Source organism: Daldinia decipiens (genome assembly GCF_022478715.1).
Source record: "Daldinia decipiens strain CBS 113046 unplaced genomic scaffold F4813scaffold_1, whole genome shotgun sequence".
Taxonomy (NCBI): domain Eukaryota; kingdom Fungi; phylum Ascomycota; class Sordariomycetes; order Xylariales; family Hypoxylaceae; genus Daldinia; species Daldinia decipiens.
The window spans coordinates 1135308-1150959 of record NW_026054544.1 but is presented as its reverse complement, the minus strand read 5'-3'; the positions used below and the strand labels follow the sequence as shown (position 1 = coordinate 1150959).

General features: G+C 49.9%; 8 protein-coding genes and 1 non-coding gene across 9 annotated transcripts; 6 read left to right on the top strand and 3 right to left on the bottom strand.

The window, feature by feature from the left end:
• The first annotated feature begins 384 nt into the window (after positions 1 to 384).
• F4813DRAFT_t6 lies at positions 385 to 468 on the top strand. The gene has a single exon. It is a non-coding gene; the product is annotated as a tRNA-Arg (tRNA).
• Positions 469 to 1115: 647 nt separating this feature from the next.
• F4813DRAFT_342224 (uncharacterized protein) lies at positions 1116 to 2453 on the top strand. Its single transcript, XM_049241372.1, has one exon. It carries the CDS (start codon positions 1261 to 1263, stop codon positions 2329 to 2331), a length of 1071 nt encoding a protein of 356 aa, XP_049104840.1. The 5' UTR covers positions 1116 to 1260; the 3' UTR covers positions 2332 to 2453.
• A 436-nt stretch (positions 2454 to 2889) lies between these two features.
• Positions 2890 to 4209, bottom strand: F4813DRAFT_13167 (P-loop containing nucleoside triphosphate hydrolase protein). The gene is made up of 6 exons (XM_049238727.1): positions 3937 to 4209; positions 3824 to 3856; positions 3695 to 3753; positions 3458 to 3638; positions 3153 to 3385; positions 2890 to 3095 (listed from the first exon to the last, which is right to left on the bottom strand). The coding sequence occupies exons 1-6, from the start codon at positions 3964 to 3966 to the stop codon at positions 3026 to 3028; spliced, it is 606 nt and encodes a 201-aa protein (XP_049104839.1). The 5' UTR covers positions 3967 to 4209; the 3' UTR covers positions 2890 to 3025.
• An 82-nt stretch (positions 4210 to 4291) lies between these two features.
• Positions 4292 to 4925, top strand: F4813DRAFT_13161 (uncharacterized protein). Its single transcript, XM_049238725.1, has one exon. The coding sequence runs from the start codon at positions 4494 to 4496 to the stop codon at positions 4812 to 4814; it is 321 nt and encodes a 106-aa protein (XP_049104838.1). The 5' UTR covers positions 4292 to 4493; the 3' UTR covers positions 4815 to 4925.
• Positions 4926 to 7164: 2239 nt separating this feature from the next.
• On the top strand, positions 7165 to 9059 carry F4813DRAFT_13114 (centromere kinetochore component CENP-T-domain-containing protein). The gene is made up of 3 exons (XM_049238718.1): positions 7165 to 7991; positions 8045 to 8620; positions 8692 to 9059. The coding sequence occupies exons 1-3, from the start codon at positions 7273 to 7275 to the stop codon at positions 8855 to 8857; spliced, it is 1461 nt and encodes a 486-aa protein (XP_049104837.1). The 5' UTR covers positions 7165 to 7272; the 3' UTR covers positions 8858 to 9059.
• On the bottom strand, positions 8922 to 10115 carry F4813DRAFT_384452 (SURF1-domain-containing protein; the record flags this gene model as incomplete). The annotated part of the gene is made up of 2 exons (XM_049246093.1): positions 8922 to 9196; positions 9290 to 10115. 2 exons carry the CDS (start codon positions 10113 to 10115, stop codon positions 8922 to 8924), a joined length of 1101 nt encoding a protein of 366 aa, XP_049104836.1.
• A 271-nt stretch (positions 10116 to 10386) lies between these two features.
• F4813DRAFT_342208 (uncharacterized protein) lies at positions 10387 to 12533 on the top strand. The gene is made up of 5 exons (XM_049241371.1): positions 10387 to 10764; positions 10821 to 10873; positions 10924 to 11042; positions 11104 to 12292; positions 12342 to 12533. Exons 1-5 carry the CDS (start codon positions 10674 to 10676, stop codon positions 12387 to 12389), a joined length of 1500 nt encoding a protein of 499 aa, XP_049104835.1. The 5' UTR covers positions 10387 to 10673; the 3' UTR covers positions 12390 to 12533.
• Positions 12534 to 13204: 671 nt separating this feature from the next.
• F4813DRAFT_13066 (double-stranded DNA-binding domain-containing protein) lies at positions 13205 to 14161 on the top strand. The gene is made up of 3 exons (XM_049238709.1): positions 13205 to 13474; positions 13549 to 13643; positions 13730 to 14161. Exons 1-3 carry the CDS (start codon positions 13451 to 13453, stop codon positions 14010 to 14012), a joined length of 402 nt encoding a protein of 133 aa, XP_049104834.1. The 5' UTR covers positions 13205 to 13450; the 3' UTR covers positions 14013 to 14161.
• F4813DRAFT_13061 (Coq4-domain-containing protein) lies at positions 14083 to 15552 on the bottom strand. The gene has a single exon (XM_049238708.1). The coding sequence runs from the start codon at positions 15246 to 15248 to the stop codon at positions 14310 to 14312; it is 939 nt and encodes a 312-aa protein (XP_049104833.1). The 5' UTR covers positions 15249 to 15552; the 3' UTR covers positions 14083 to 14309.
• Positions 15553 to 15652: the final 100 nt, after the last annotated feature.

The window sequence follows — 15652 nt, the reverse complement described above, 5'->3', positions numbered from 1 at the left end:
AGTAACCTTAACCTCGACATTATTTAATATCCTGACAGACTGCCTGACCGAGTTTGCTATTCAATTTAAAAGGGACAACCGGCTTAATTACATGACTATCAGCTCCCAACATAATTAAACTGGTAAATTGTAACTTGAAGCAAATTGGCCAAGCGCTGATACCATACTAATATAAATGAATCGAAAAAATATTTTGATTTAGGTCCTGAGCTAATAGTGTAGACATTTCTCAAGCAGTCTGTCATATATCAGGCTAGACTAGGTTAGTATATTGAACAAATAGCATTGCATATCTTTTTGGCAGACCACTAGTCCCTCCTCAATAAGCCTCTTTAATTATTTTAAACCAAAAACTCCGCATCAATAATCCTTGTATAAGAAACAGGCCGTCTGGCGAAATGGTATCGCGTCACTTTCCGGTATTATGGAATATGGTGAAGATTGTGGGTTCGAGTCCCACGGTGGTCGCTTTTTTGTCCCACTAAGCGCTTGACACTTAATCATGCATGGGCAGCACATATATCATGATGCACTACCAATTCGAACACTAGCACTGGATAACTTCATAAATCTTCATGTTTTGCATAACGCCTCCTCTTACTCGATATGTATGTTGTGGCCTTGAATTTATAATCTCTTGCGAATGTAGTCCTAAGAACAGGAGCTGAAATGTGATATTCTGCTATTTTGCTATTACGTTTGGTTTCATTGTCTTTTTAATATGCTAAAACTATTAGATAGGTAGCTTAGTTAGACCAAGCTGCGCTATAGATATTATCTTTGAACTAGTTATTCCCTATCTCAGCTGATCAAGTATTTCGAGGACAAGCTGCCAAGGATATTCCAATTTATGAGTCGCCATGAATTTAGTAGTTGATAATAGATTATATTTAGGCAAAATATCCCAGAGGCAAGTAGCAATTTGATCATGGAATGAAAGTAATGTGATATGTGTCTATAGGGGCGGGCATTCGACTACCTAAGCATAGATCCATTTACAGGGTATAAGCATCTAAGATATACCTAGGTAGTGTATTGTATAATGTAGGTACTTAGTTGAGGCTGGCTCCACCTACCGAGCTAGTTGCAGGCCCCACCAAAATTTTCTGTCTGCACTGTATTTGTATCGCGCTTTTGAATCTCTCTCTCTATCTTAAAGATTAAATATATTCTTGCGACTCTTGTCTACCAAGCCTACAATTTCCAAGCACCTTCAGTCATTTTATTAAGCCGCATCCCCCGAAAGCCATCAAAAACAAAATGTCCTCCAAAAAGCGCAAGTCAGAAGAAGACCCCACGACCAGCACCACCATGAGCAGCGACACCACCGGCAGGAAGCGAAGACGCCTAAGCGACGCGGACTCCGTCGCAGACAACAAGTCCAAGAAGAGCAAAAAGGAGAAGAAGAGCAAGAAGTCCTCATCCAAGAAAGACAAGAAGCGCAAGCACGTCCCCGCTGCCGAAGACGAAGACGAAGACGAAGCCAATGCCTCGCCCGAAGACACCCCCATGGACGAAGCCCCCCTCCCCGCCGTAGAGCCTCAGGGCGACGACGAGAGTAAAAAGGAGACCAAGGAAAGTTCCAAAAAGACCAGCAAGAAGGACAAAAAAGACAAGAAATCCAAGTCCAAGTCCAAGTCCAAGAGCAAAAGCAAAGACAAATCCGAGTCCAAAGCCAAAGCCAACGCCCACGCCCACGCCCCTCAAGAACCCACCGACGCCGCCGAGCCCGCAGACACCACCATCACCACCACCACCGCAGCTGCCACGGCCGACGACGACGACAACGACGACGAAGAAGCCCCCCCCGAAGAGCCCCCCCGCGGCAAAAAAGTCCGCTTCATAGTCTTCGTCGGCAACCTGCCCTTCTCCGCGACTCCGGAGCAGATAACAGCCCACTTCTCCGCCGTGCACCCGACCTCGGTGCGCCTGCTGCACGACCCGCGCACCGCCAAGTCCCGCGGCATCGCCTTCGTCGAGTTCGCCCGCTACGACCACATGAAGACCTGCCTGAAGACCATGCACCACACCACCTTTACCTGCCCCTGTCCCTGCCCCCCCGGCAAGCCCGGCAGGCCCGGCAGGCCCGAGGAGCGCCGCATCAACGTCGAGCTGACGGCTGGCGGCGGCGGGAACACCTCCCATCGCAAGGACAAGATCCGTGCCAAGAACGAGAAGCTGAACGAGGAACGCGCGCGCAGGGCGCAGGAGGAAGCCAAGGCTAAGGCTGAGAAGGGGAAGGGGCAGAATGGGGGCGAGAAAGCTGGTGGCGGCGTCGAGCATGCAATCCACCCGAGCCGACGTGGGATGGTCCCTGGAGCCGGGTCATGATATCCTAGACAGTAGCTCTTCTGTCAATGTATTTATTTTATTTTAATCACATATTTTGCAAAGCAGCTTAGGGGTTAGGCGTTCACGTATAGGAAAAATGAAAAATGACATCAAATTTGGGGGACATGCCGTGAAATTTAGATTCTTCTCGCAAATATGCTATCTACAGAATTGTGAAAAGGCGAGTTGAATATGCTATATGTGGGGAATTGTGACTCTTGCTGCCGTCTAGTTCGTTTGAAGGGTGATTTCCATGTAGAAATATTTAAACCCAGTTTGCCTGTATGTCCAATCCCGACGGAAGCCAAGATGGCAAGGAGCAAACAGGATGGCAGCGAGCCAGAACTCTTTAAAAATAACGGTACTCGCAGGCTCACGTATGCTTCTGATTCCTCGTTGACGGCTTTCGACTTTGCAACTTGATCCTTTCCCCTTAATTCCCTTCTGGTCGAATAAATAGCCTGCAACAAAATGGCCACCAAAAACGTCTGGGTATGTAGATTTCAAAATGAGGGGACGCGAAATATGGGTAGTCGGCCAACTCGAAGATGCCTGAATACGTCGGTTCCTCATAGAGGATGGTAGTCTTTCCTATATGTCCACCAAAACGCCATCATCGTTTCGAAAAACCTTCTGGCTCGCTCGACCAAGTCTCAAAATGTCATAAGCAATGATATATGCTGTTATGTGCCGCTTATAGAATCGTGCACTTGCTCTTCTTTGCTCCACCTTTCGCAGCGACGGGCCGAGGGTTTAGGACGGCACTGCAGATAAGATTAATACGTGGTTAAACACTGGGGAGCTATCGTGGTCTATCATACCGAATAGCCTCATCGAATACGCTCTTCAAGTTCCGCTGAGTGAGGGCCGAACATTCAAGATATTTGTGGGCACGGATCTCTTTTGCGCAGACCAAGGCTTGGTCGTACGACACCGGCTCCATCCTCTTGGACCGGAGGCTTTCCAGGGTAGCGGGGTCCTCTCGAAGATCCAACTTGGTCCCAACTAGGATGATGGGAATGTTTGGCGCATGGTGATCGATTTCGGGATACCACTGAGCTAAGTTAGTTGCTTAATCCAGAGTAATTGACTAGACTGATTAGATGCTTTCTCGCTGTTCACTTACCTTAGCCTTTACGTTATCAAACGAAGGAGGGCTCACGATGGAGAAGCAGATTAAGAAAACATCGGTTTGAGGATAGGAGAGCGGTCGCAATCTATCGTAATCTTCCTGACCAGCAGTATCCCATAGTCCTAAGCTGATAGGCTTGCCATCGACCATCACGCTTGCCGAGTAGTTATCGAAACTGAACGTGACATCAGTATACAATCTAGGATGGGACAGAGACCAAGTTCTACTAACACCGTAGGTATATATTCACCGGGGAACGCATTGGTTGTGTATGAAATGAGAAGACATGTCTGACATCGATGTTAGATATGGAACATGGCTAGACTCGGTCGACATTGGCTAATGTTGGAATAGACGGACCTTTCCGACAGCACCGTCACCCGTAACGACGCACTGCAGGGCAATCTCGCATTAGTATACTTGCTTCATGATGCGGTATTCACTTAGAGCGACGTGGCAGACGGCAGACGTACCTTCAATGATTGAACACCAGGGGCAGCCATGATTGGCGATTTCGATATGTTAAATTTGATTAACCAGCAAGGTACTGGGGCTTAATAGTCGGCAGCTAAAGAAACCAGCGGTGTTAGTATTTGATGAAGATATTTTGATTATAGTACCGAAATTATTCTGGAAGGACCTGCCGGCGATACGACTATGTAGGAGTAGAAGAAGTGTAGAAGGGAGCTTGCGTTGCATAAGGGTTAGAAATGTTTTGACACAGGGTCGGAAGGGTGTGGTGCCGCAGATCGCAGGAGGTGGTGGGCAAGCTGGCTGTATGGGCAGTATGGAGCACGGCGCTACGTTCCCAGTATCGTAGGACTGGTCCGTACTGTACTTCTTAAGCACGGTTCGCGGACTGGAACGATAGCTGGTCGAGCAATCCTGATAGGGTAGGTAAGCTGGGATAGGGTGCCCCGATAGGGATGCTGGAGCTTGAAATGTACTAGGTATGTGCTAGGTATGTGCTAGGGGGGGTGTGGGACCTTTTCAGAGACACACAACGGTGACCTTGATTCGAAGGCACTTGATGCTTGGTGCTTGGTGCTTGGGGCTTGGTGCTTGGTGCTTGGTGCTTGATGATCTAGGTAGGTTAGGTGGGTGGTGGCGCGCGAACGCCCTGAAGATGGAATTGGATAGGGTGGACGAGGTGTGGCAGCGAAGGGACAAGCGAAGGGACAAGAGTGGTTTCTTCTTCTTCTTACTTTTAGAGCTCCTTCTCTTAGATGGATTCGAAAGCGCGTGCTACCTAAAGCTTGAAAGGTGGGAAGCGAAGAAAGAAGCAACGAGGACAGCTAGACGGTGTAAGATTGGCGGATGGGGGACGAAGAGTAATGCGGTAATGCGGTAATGCGATAATGTGGTAATGTTACAGTTAATGGATGGGGCAGAATGAGACGATAATGGGTGGCGGTTGGGGGTTTCTTGGGGCGTCCAAAAGGAACAAAGGAAGAAATATTGACTACCTACAATAATAAGAGGCTGGCCGTCCCTTTTTCGTTGGATAGGTTGAATAGGTTACAATCAGCGGCGTGTACCGAATCGGATCAAAAAATATAGTGGAAGAAGATTTATCATTCGATAGGTATGTATTGGAAAAGATATTGGAGACCCAATGTGAGATGTGATCTGAGAGAAACAACGTCGCAATCAGTTTGAACCCCTATAATGCGGAAGTTATTAGCCCAGTCGGAAAAAGTTGTTGAAGGTGTGGAGGAGCCGTCTCCAATTCGTATGAGGTAAGTACATGTAGGTAGCTTAGTTAGTACATATAGCTAGATTTGCCTATCTGGGTACCTGGGTACGTACCTAATCCGTGCTTAGGTACATGTACATATTATGGAGCCTGGGAGCCTGGGAGCTTGGGTAAGGCACTTAGGTACCTGGTCGTACACTAAGGCAAGGGGTATTGGAAAGCTCAAACGGTCTAAGCGTCTTCATTGGCTCAATATTGAACAATTGGATATTCGTACATACAGTTGCTCTTTCCTGATGTTTAAACCACTCAAACCATACAGCTGGGTCTATTCTTCAATCCGCTTTAGGCCGATGTACATGATATAGTCATCATAAACCTTGAATCTGGTTTCTACAAGGTATCAACTACAAAAATAGAGTGGCTGGATTTAGGACTGATATAATAATATAAGAAAATTTGAGTGACTAACTAAGCGAAATATTGAAAACCCCAAAGTATAACTCCGTCATTCACAGTCAAGTCAAGTACCTATTTAGGTATTTATATACCGTTTACCTAAGTTGGTGATGTAAGTTTTCCTGTCTTATAGGGGTATTCATTTAGATCGATCTTCACGAATTATCTGACTGCCGTTCAACTACCCGCTTTGCATGTGCATGTGTATATGCAGGTCAGTAGCTAAGTGGGCAGATCGAATTGCATACAATAGGTTAGGTATAGGTAGGTAGGTAACAACCAAGAGTTGGTCTTCGTGCTCAGGAAACACCAACACGATACCGTACATGTACGGATAAGCCGAGCCACCACTTGAAGCGTCTCTTGTAACAACGCCAACTCCTCAGGAGCATTCGAAAACTTATTGTTTGTCGAGGGTGTCAGGGGTTCTACCCGGAACATTCTTGTATCGGAATAGAAGCTGTGCAATGCATCCGGTTGATTCGTCAGACTGTTGAGGGTCTGTGGCGAGTCGACAGACCTGATTCGGGTCATGGTCTTCAAGCTATCTTATTTATGCTGACTTTATGGAGCTCTTTAAATCCAGCCAGCACTGCAGCTTTGGGGTTTGTAACCAATCGTTCTACTATACTACAGTTTTAAATTAGTATTCTGTGTTTCGTATCCCTAGCTTGAACGACTGAAAAATGTGTAAGCTATTGATATTTGGTTGTTTGCCCAAACAGTTAAACCTATTTTCACTATCTCATAATAGTCGGAGTGTCGTAATGATCAAAGCACCAATGAGCAGGTTGCGGCATGAGATGCCGGTAAGACACGGTCTATGTACGGATTACAGAGAAAACGGAATTTTTATTTTATTCTAACTTCAGTTTCTCTGATGTACTAACTACCTAGACGGAAAATATATATGTAGGTACATAAGCACCCATAACTCCGCCAACGTCGATATCGCAAGAGCATGGCGTCATCTTGATAGATTTGCCGAGAGTATTAGGAGAACCAAAGAAACAAGGAATTGGTGAGATCTCAGAGCTCAGGCAGATGAGTCGAAGACGTTTCAAAAGATTCTACGGAATAGTTCGGCTAGACTTCAGGACTTACATAGGTACCTAGGTACCTACTATGTACGCTGTTAAGAAAAGTTGCTTTGAACAGTTTCGGCAGTTTGGGTGGGCAAGGGGAAGTATGAAAACCAACAGGGATGACCCAATAGCGCTAGAGCCCCTCTGAACTTTAACACCACCTGCACCACCTAACGCATAAAGCCCCACGTACACATAGCGTACATAGCTCATACAGTGCGAGGAACCCCACGTGCCCACCCTGTTTTTTCAATTTTACATTCATACAGCAGCTACAATAAACTGTATTGCTGAATAACCACGACGCGTCTAAGCTCCTAACCGCGTCTAGTAGCAACCAAGCACACGTCATTTTACTAGACAACTTCAAGGTATCGGGGTAGTAGTCACGAGATTTTTATGGGCGACTACCTATCGGCTTGAATTAAGCAAGGAATGAGAAATTGATGCCAATTGTCATGTGCTATACGGCGAATCTTCCGTTTTATCACTGACATCCGGCGAGGTACACGGCTGGGTATAAGAGAGAGAGAGAGAGAGAGAGAGAGAGAGACATCAGCATATTCAAAATGACGGACCCGACTCCAAATAAAAACCGTCTCGCAGCTCTCAGCACTCCCCGAGCACTTGCGACCCCGAACCGCCGCGCCATCAGCGCCGAGCCCTCTTCCCTCCGTCTATCTGCTTCGGGCCGCCGAAACCCTAACACGCCGCATGCCCGCGCCGCCATCCGTGCTATAGACCAGCGACGTGCAGCCCTATTCACACCAGGACGGGTGGGACGGCGGCGCAGTGTTGCACGCGAGCGTGAGCGCGAAACGCCGCGGGATCTCCTGCGGAATCTTAGTCGGGTTCTCGCACCTACGTCGACGGTAGTCTCCTCGTCATCGTCGCCCCCCCTTCGCGGCAATGAATCGACGTTGCAGACTCTCCTCGAGGAGGGCGACGATGACGACGACTTTCCTATTGAGCGTCCCCGTTTTTCGTTACCCCTAGATCGCGACGATGACGACGATAGCGAGTTGAAGCCTCCCCGGTCTAGCATACTGGACGATGAGAACTACACAATGCAGTCGATCGAGCTCCCTCGCCGAGCGTGGACAGAAGCGCCACTGGGTCGCTTGGATAGGAGTAGTTTAGGTAGTGCGAGGATGAGTGACTTTGTCGGGCCGGAAATAGGAGACGATGATGATAATGACGTTGGTATCGATTCGGGTTTCTTCCCCCCACCAGCGTTGGACGACGACACCGAAGGGATTGGCTTAGATGAAGAGGCTATATTCGAACGGTATTGCCATGTTGACCTTTGCGTGTGAGTTAAAGTGTGCTAACATATTCCAGTGTGGATGAAGAGATGAGACGTCAGACTATGGGAGGCCAGGATGATTTTGGTCCAATCGAGATCCCCGACCTCGGGAATGAGAGTACCTTTGTCATGGCCCCTGTGGAATCGCCTACCCGAGACCCAACGATGGCTGAAGACGTCGAGACCAGTGACATACCTGGCTTCGACCACTACGATGACGATGACGATGGCCTGGGAGACTTGATAGATGCACCTGGACTAGATGATGTCGATGATGTTGATGACACCGAGGCGTTACAGAACACAATCGTCTCCCGGGTCGTTGACCATCCAGCACAAAGAAGCATCGGGAGAAGAAAACCCGGAAAGAAAATCTCGCGGCATGGTATTGAGTATCCTTCTCTACCTGTGGGTGTAGTAAAGCGGCTGGCGACAACACTTGCCAAGACGGCAGGGGTCAGTAAGGCGAAGTTGAGTTCAGATACGGTAGATGCCATTATGCAAGCGACGGACTGGTATTTTGAGCAGCTAGGGGACGATTTATCAGCCTACGCGAGACACGCAGGCCGCAAGACGATCGATGAGAGCGACATGATGATGCTTATGCGAAGGTATGTTTTATATTTATGCTAGGGTATATGATTACTCCTAGCGGTACAAATTTACTAACCTTTTGTTGTAGACAACGGCAGACCAGTACCTCCGCTACACCCTTCTCCTTGGCGCAGCGGTATCTGCCCAGAGAACTCTTACAAGAGATGCGAATGTCAGTCCCAGCACCGACGAAAGCTCCTCGGAAACGACAAGTCCGACAAGGGGGTGTCGATGAAGAGGAGGAAGTTACTTGAGCTAACCCCCCCTATCCGGGGTTCTATTAAACGGATGCGATGCGCATTCACTCGGAACTAGGGTCTACGACCATTCCTTGTTCATCCTCACTCGGCGTGAGATATCGGTGGGAGGCTTCTTCACCACCATATAGAACATTATCGACGTCGCTACTGCGAGTCCATACCTAGGGTATGTTTTTAGTTGGAGCGCGAGAAGAGGGGATTTGGAAGAATGAATGAAGGAATCATACCACGTGAAGATGTACTGTGCGTGGTTATTCCTTAGGTTGACCTCAGCAGGTCTGCCAATAGGAATGCCCTTAGATTCCATATCCAGAGTCTGGAGTAAACCCGGCTCTGCAAGAATAAAAAACATTAGCTAAGGAAGCATTCTCTCTAGCCAGAGGATAAATTCCTCTGTTTATAAGTGTTGCCATTGTTCCAACGTACCCATAGTCTGCTCGATCCACACAGCCTGGCTTCCCGTTAAAGCAGCCATCTGCTTCACGTCAGGAAAATAGAACTCATTTATATCAGGCCTGTTATCCGGCGTAAACATATTCTTCTTCCAGGGCTCCCGCAGCAGGCCCTCCACCGTAACCTCGCCGGCGTACAGGGACTCGGGCCTACTCCGCCGATCGCGGAACTTCTTGGATATCCATCCGCGGTTTACCAACACGGTCGCGCCCTCGTCGCCCCCGCGCTCCAGCGGCGTCACGACCATGTACCCCTCGTCGCCGTCGCGCATGCGCGGGCCGATCAGCATCTCGCGGTCGTGGCGGTAGCGCCCCGTGGCGGTGACCCGGCGGAAATCGAAGTCGTGGATGGCATCCGGGTCGATGCGCGGCGGGAGCGGCAACGGCTCGCGCACGATCCGGTCCTCGAACTTGGCGATGAGGTCCGTCTTCCAGCCGAGCCGCTGGACTTGCCATGTCCCGAGCAGGAACGCGGTTACGGGGATGATGGCGAGGACGATGAGGCCCGGCCCGTGACGTCGTCCTGCGCGCACTAGTTCTGGCGGGTTGTCGAGGATCGAGGTGAAGTTTGGGTCTTCGGCGGGTTGGCGCTGGGGCCGGGGGGTGTGTGTGAAGGGTCGGCTGAAGAGAGGGCGTCGTGGTTGGCTGCTGGGGGAGTGGGAAGTTCGGAGGATGCTACATGGCGAGGTTTGCGTGCTGTAGCTCTGGGGTTTGGAGGCGCGGGCTCGAGCTTGGGCTTCGAGGGCTTTCTCGACTCTCCGAGCGAGAATTTGGGGTGTTAACCACCCTTGCGACTTCATTACGGAATGGCTGGTATATCTTCAAATATCTTCATTATCGAAGCCTTCAACGATGACGTTCGTTTTCTTAAATAAATGAAGCTCTCCCATTGGCCATTGACTAGATTCTGCAAGTTGATCCAATCAATTGAGTTCTGCGGAGCCGGCAGCCCGAAGCTTGAGCAGGGAACCCGCAGGCAGCTAGGCCGTATTAGGTAAGGTGTACGTAGCTCCAAGTACTTTGTACTTGCGACATGTTGAACAGCTTCTCACATGTGGCACTTAATAACAACTTTTATCACGACTCAACATGTTCACGAGACATTCCCATAATCAGAGACACGCTCAACTTAGATAACAGCGAAAAGGACTGTTTGGATTAATTGATGGTCGCCATACTATGAACAGTCAGACGTCGATAATTCCACCAAGAATGAGCACGCATCTTTAATTGCATCTTTAATTGAATATTGAATATCAAATCTCTAGTCCTGCGCTCAGCCGCTGTGTCTACCTACTCGTCCACGAAATTATTCGCCACACTTTTCTCTTTACGACATCGAGCTTTCAGTAGTGACGATGTCAGAGAGTGTATTCTTCCAAGGCAGCCTACAAGATGGCATCTCCCTTGCCATCCAACAGACCAAGATGGTGCTCGCATTTGTCACTGGTTAGCTACTTATGCTGAAAGGGTGTATGGTATCAGTTAAACTGACACAAGTGTAGACAGTGGAGACGAGAGTCAACTTTGGGAGAACGAGCTCCTCACAAACGATTCCGTGAGTAACTGGGCATGTACATTGAGGATTTATTAACTGACTTTGTACAGCTAAAATCACCACTCAAAAATCAAGCTTTGGCCTTGCGACTACAGGCAGGGTCTGAAGAGGCAGGATTTCTAGAAGCACTATTTCCTATACCAAAAAAGCCAACAGTAGTAATCATTCAGTACGTCTCATCCCAACCCTCATAACAGCATTTTAAGTATCGCCACTTACAAACGCCTCAGAAACGGAACTCTAAAAGAGTATATTCAAGGTGGCACAGCAAAGGAGGATCTGGTTCGCAGGATCGAGGCGATTCTCAAAACTGCATCAACAACTCAGACCCAACAAACTGCTACTGCCCCTGCAGGACAGGCTTCAAGTCAGCCACCTCCGGCCGCTCAGGGCCCGGTACCCACCAGGAGTAACGCATTAGACAACCTATATGATGACTATGACATCCCAGCCAGGCCCTCTCCTGCACCAGCAGAACCTTCCCGGGAAGGGCAGAGTTCACAAGAAGCGAGGCGCCTAGAAGCAGAAAAGAAAGCGAAGGAGGCTAAAGAAGCTAAAGCCAAGGAAACCAAAGCTAAGGCAGAGCAAGAAGCCAAGGCCAGGTCAGAGCGAGAAGCCCAGGCACGAGAGCGACGCAGACCTAGTGAAAGCAACGAGGGCCAGTCCTCTAATACCAACAGAGCAGAGCGGTCTTACGCAGAAGAAGTCAGACAACAGAAGATCCGAGCAGCTGAGGACAGAAAACGCATTCTAAAGCGCATCGAAGATGACAGGCGAGAGCGCAAAGAGCGCGAGGCCAAAGAAAAACAAGCAAGACTACTTCTAACCACGTCAAACGACACCGAAGCTTCCAGCAGCCAAACCCCGTCTATTCCCCTCGCCCGAAGACAAGCCAGCAGCTCAGGAGACTACTGCAACTTACAGGTCCGCTTGTTTGACGGCTCGACAATCCGATCGCGCTTCAAGAGCGACGCGACCCTTAGTAATGAAGTACGCAAGTGGATCGACGAGGACCGGACTGACAGCGACGACCCGTACACCTTCCGAATCGTCCTAACGCCACTTCCCAACAAAGCCGTCGAACCCGCCGAGGAAACAGAGCCTCTCCTATCCCTTGGCCTAGCCCCTTCTGCCACTCTCGTCCTAGTCCACGCCAAGTACTCCTCCGCGTTCGCACGCGCCTCCGGCGGCTTCGTCTGGCGCAGCCTAGCGTACGTCCTAGGCTTCTTCGGCTCCGGATACGGGTTCCTGGTTGGAATGCTAGGCGGACTCACCGGCCTGCTAAGCAGTCGTGGAGCTGCGTCGCCCGAGGAGGTCCCGCTGCAGAATCTACCCGCGGGTAGGACTTCCTCGCGGATCAGGGGGTTTGATGATGCCGAGGACAGGCGTAGGGACGCGCAGTTGTATAATGGGAATTCGGTAAGTTTACTCAAGAGAGTATGTCCGGTTGGTTGCTAATGCTCGACAGTTGAATTTTGAACCGCGGAGAGATGAAGGTGATGAGGATGTGGATTGAACCTGTACTTCGAGGGGGGGTGTTGATTGGTGGCACTGTCTCTGGCCATGGCTTTCCTTCTAATTGTAGGATGTTATGTTGATGTACTACACTGTTCAGATATGAGATAGTTTTAATAATAGCTTATGCTACGTGTCGTCTTCTTAAATGTAAGTTCTTTAACGAGTGGAATTCTTTTTCTTCTGGCATGAGAGATCCTCCACTTTCTGCCTATAGCATCCACAGCCCCTTTCTGCCCACATGTTATGCGGTGCTAAGGTACCGAGCATTGGGCCAGCGCTTACCTAGACGGTAGAAACGTGATTATCCGTAAATGACAAGGTTTGGACAGCGGGTTGTGTTGTTTGTCTACAGACTGTTTGAAGACTAGTATAAAATGTAACCAACAGTTATCCCATTTCTTTTCCGAGTACTCATCTTGGTTGCATTATGGTTTCCGCCAATGCCACTACTCCCCAAAAACCTCATACTCCTCCTCATGAGGTGTTATAACTTTGTCCGCCCATCCATCTCTAAAGGTGTAAGGCTGCGTGCTATTATTGGAAACCTTGGACTGGCAGCTGAACTTGTTGGTGATGGCCATAAAATGGTATTACTACACCTGCTAAAATATATAACCTGGGATTCATAGCTCTATGTTCAATGGTCTCGTAGGATAGTTAACCTTTACCTTTTCAATTTTCAAACTGCTTGCTACTGCCGTAATTTCTCGCATGACATGAACTCGGAAATCATTCATCGGTTGAACTTGTGGAGAGCGTAAAGTAAAGGAGATTGTCAGTTCAGATGTCAGTTCAGATATGTATCAATACATAGAAGGCGCTAAATACTAAACCTATCACTAACGCAATACGCGGGGTCATCCTTTTATGAACTTAACCATAACACCTTAAACCACCCCACTAGAATTCCTAGAATCCCAGCTGCCGCCTATGTAACTAACCTAGGTTAGGTACCTCCTAATATTGACTTATACAAACCCCACTATCATTTATTATTATACATACCGATTTCTTGCCCAACGCAAATCCCACCTTACATAAATAACACAACGAACGAACATGGCCGACGCAGAATTAGAACAGGTATTCCAAATAGATGTTACCGAAATAATCAATAATCCTTTTGAAAGGTAATACTAACATGCCCTAACTCGTAGATCCGCAAGGCGCGCCTCGAGCAGCTCAAAGCGCAGGCCAGCGGGACAGGCAGCGCGGGGCCCAGCCAAGGAAACCAAGCAGAGCAGCAGAAGCAGTGAGCGCATCCCCCCCCTTACCAATCACGATTCACCCATACTACATACTACAACACCCCAACTAACAACTCTCTCTTCTTAACAGACAAGAAGCCGAAGCCCGCCAGTCCATCCTCAACCAAATCCTACACCCGGAAGCCGCCGACCGTCTCGGCCGCATCCGGCTCGTCAAGGAGGAGCGCGCCGCCGACGTCGAGAACCGCCTCATCATGCTCGCGCGCACCGGCCAGCTGCGCCAGAAGGTCACCGAGGCCCAGCTCAAGGAACTGCTGAACGCGGTCGCCGACACCAAGGAGGAGGAGAAGATCGTGGTGAACAGGCGCAAGAACTGGGACGACGAGGACGACGACGATCTGCTGGACCTGTGATGCCGCAGGCATGTTTTTTATGTCTGCTGTCGCTTCTCGACGCGGACTGGATCGGATCGGACTGGATTGGATGGGTCGCGGCGAGGCGTCGGTCGATGACGTCGGCGGAGAAAAGAGAGAGGCAAAAGAAGACAGCGCACGATGCGACGGGATAGCACAGCATGGCAAAGGCGTTTCTGGGGAATATGTGTAGGTAGGAAAGTGCTTGTTCTCGCCCTACGCGGCCCAAGTACAGCAGCCATGATGATATACAGACCAAATTATCTATTAATGACAAAATTGAAATACCCCCTTCTCTCAAGTCCCAACAACACCCTGCGCACCACCACCCCCCTCCCTCAACCTCTTCTTCTTCTTCTTCTCCGCGCGCTCCCTCCTGCGCATCTCCCGCAAGTCAGGCGGCCTCTCGATGCCCAGCCGCGCCCGCAACGCATCCACGTCCGTCTCCATCTCCTCCTCCCAGTACACATTGATAACCTCGTCGCAGCGCAGGCCGTTGCGCACCGCCCACGGCGCGTAGATGGTGAAAAAGCGCCGGCGCTCCGCCGCCTTGAGCGTCGCGACGGCCAGCAGCGAGAGCCCCGTCATCGGGAGCAGCGTGTTGGCGAACTCGAACGCCTTGAGCGCGACCTCGCCCTCGCGCACGATCGGCAAGCCCGTCAGCGCGTGGTAGAAGTCGTGCGACTCGCGGTACCGCTGCATCACGTACGCGCACTCCTCGTCGTCGATGAACCGCACCCCGCTGCGCGTGTCCGGCGACACCCCCTCCCGGTCCAGCCACCCCACGTACGTCCCGCCGACCGTGTTCCGCGGCAGCGAGCGCAGGTACGGCAGGTTCAGCGACGCCGACGTGATCCGCGGCCGGTCCCGTAAGATCCTGCGCCCCGTGCCCGATGCGAGCATGGCCCGCCGCAGCCGCTGGATGAAGTACGGCGACGCGGTGGCCTCGCCCAGAGCCGCGATCATGTCCCCCCGGTACGGGTTCACGAAGGACGCGATGCCGGAGCCGACGGCTAGGGCGGCGCGCTCGATACCCGTTAGCGGCACGTGGCCTGGGTAGCTGGGTGGTGGGCGGTTGAGAACCGAGAAAGGTCTCCTACTGTTGTTGTTGTTGTTATAGGTGGTGCATGGTGATGATGCTGCTGCTGCTACTACGGGTAGTTGCCGTAGCACGTGGTTTTGGACATGGCCATGCCGGCTCGATGCAGAGCGTAGACAAGGAGTGAGAGCTTTCATTTTGTTACGACTCACGCTTTTCGAACCCTCAAATTCCTAAGAAAAGAAAGATTCTCCAGACTTATTCCATTGATGATTCAGGAGGAGATGTTTCTTCAATTCGTAATTGTTAGTTACTCTATTAGGTATCGTATGTTTCGGAGCTGCGGGCTGCAGTTGGAATGAGCTCGCTGAGCTTTGATCCAATAAGTGAATGAGATGTCGTTCCGTTATATGCATATCGGAGATTATCTAGTATTCCGTTATTACGATTCATCGACTTCTTAAATAATTCCCTCTTTTTAGATCCATAATTCAATTAACAACATTTAAGCTCACCGTAATGTCAATATGTATCTAACATTTGTCAAACTAAAAGCACCTAACACAACCAGATATGTATCCTCCCCTCCTCCGTTTTTATT

Bases quoted from the DNA above. Each gene is read 5' to 3' on its own strand.
- F4813DRAFT_342224 (XM_049241372.1), top strand. From the start codon at position 1,261: ATGTCCTCCAAAAAGCGCAAGTCAGAAGAAGACCCCACGACCAGCACC.
- F4813DRAFT_13167 (XM_049238727.1), bottom strand. From the start codon at position 3,966: ATGGCTGCCCCTGGTGTTCAATCATTGAAG. The intron at 3,639-3,694 runs GTTAGTAGAACT...TGTCACGTTCAG, and splicing joins GGTGAATATATACCTACGGT to TTTCGATAACTACTCGGCAA. The intron at 3,096-3,152 runs GTATGATAGACC...TCTTATCTGCAG, and splicing joins GTATTCGATGAGGCTATTCG to TGCCGTCCTAAACCCTCGGC.
- F4813DRAFT_13161 (XM_049238725.1), top strand. From the start codon at position 4,494: ATGCTTGGTGCTTGGTGCTTGGGGCTTGGTGCTTGGTGCTTGGTGCTT.
- F4813DRAFT_13114 (XM_049238718.1), top strand. From the start codon at position 7,273: ATGACGGACCCGACTCCAAATAAAAACCGTCTCGCAGCTCTCAGCACT. The intron at 7,992-8,044 runs GTATTGCCATGT...AACATATTCCAG, and splicing joins GAAGAGGCTATATTCGAACG to TGTGGATGAAGAGATGAGAC. The intron at 8,621-8,691 runs GTATGTTTTATA...CTTTTGTTGTAG, and splicing joins ATGATGATGCTTATGCGAAG to ACAACGGCAGACCAGTACCT.
- F4813DRAFT_342208 (XM_049241371.1), top strand. From the start codon at position 10,674: ATGTCAGAGAGTGTATTCTTCCAAGGCAGCCTACAAGATGGCATCTCC. The intron at 11,043-11,103 runs GTACGTCTCATC...CAAACGCCTCAG, and splicing joins CCAACAGTAGTAATCATTCA to AAACGGAACTCTAAAAGAGT. The intron at 12,293-12,341 runs GTAAGTTTACTC...AATGCTCGACAG, and splicing joins AGTTGTATAATGGGAATTCG to TTGAATTTTGAACCGCGGAG.
- F4813DRAFT_13066 (XM_049238709.1), top strand. From the start codon at position 13,451: ATGGCCGACGCAGAATTAGAACAG. The intron at 13,475-13,548 runs GTATTCCAAATA...CCTAACTCGTAG, and splicing joins CCGACGCAGAATTAGAACAG to ATCCGCAAGGCGCGCCTCGA. The intron at 13,644-13,729 runs GTGAGCGCATCC...TCTTCTTAACAG, and splicing joins CAAGCAGAGCAGCAGAAGCA to ACAAGAAGCCGAAGCCCGCC.
- F4813DRAFT_13061 (XM_049238708.1), bottom strand. From the start codon at position 15,248: ATGAAAGCTCTCACTCCTTGTCTACGCTCTGCATCGAGCCGGCATGGC.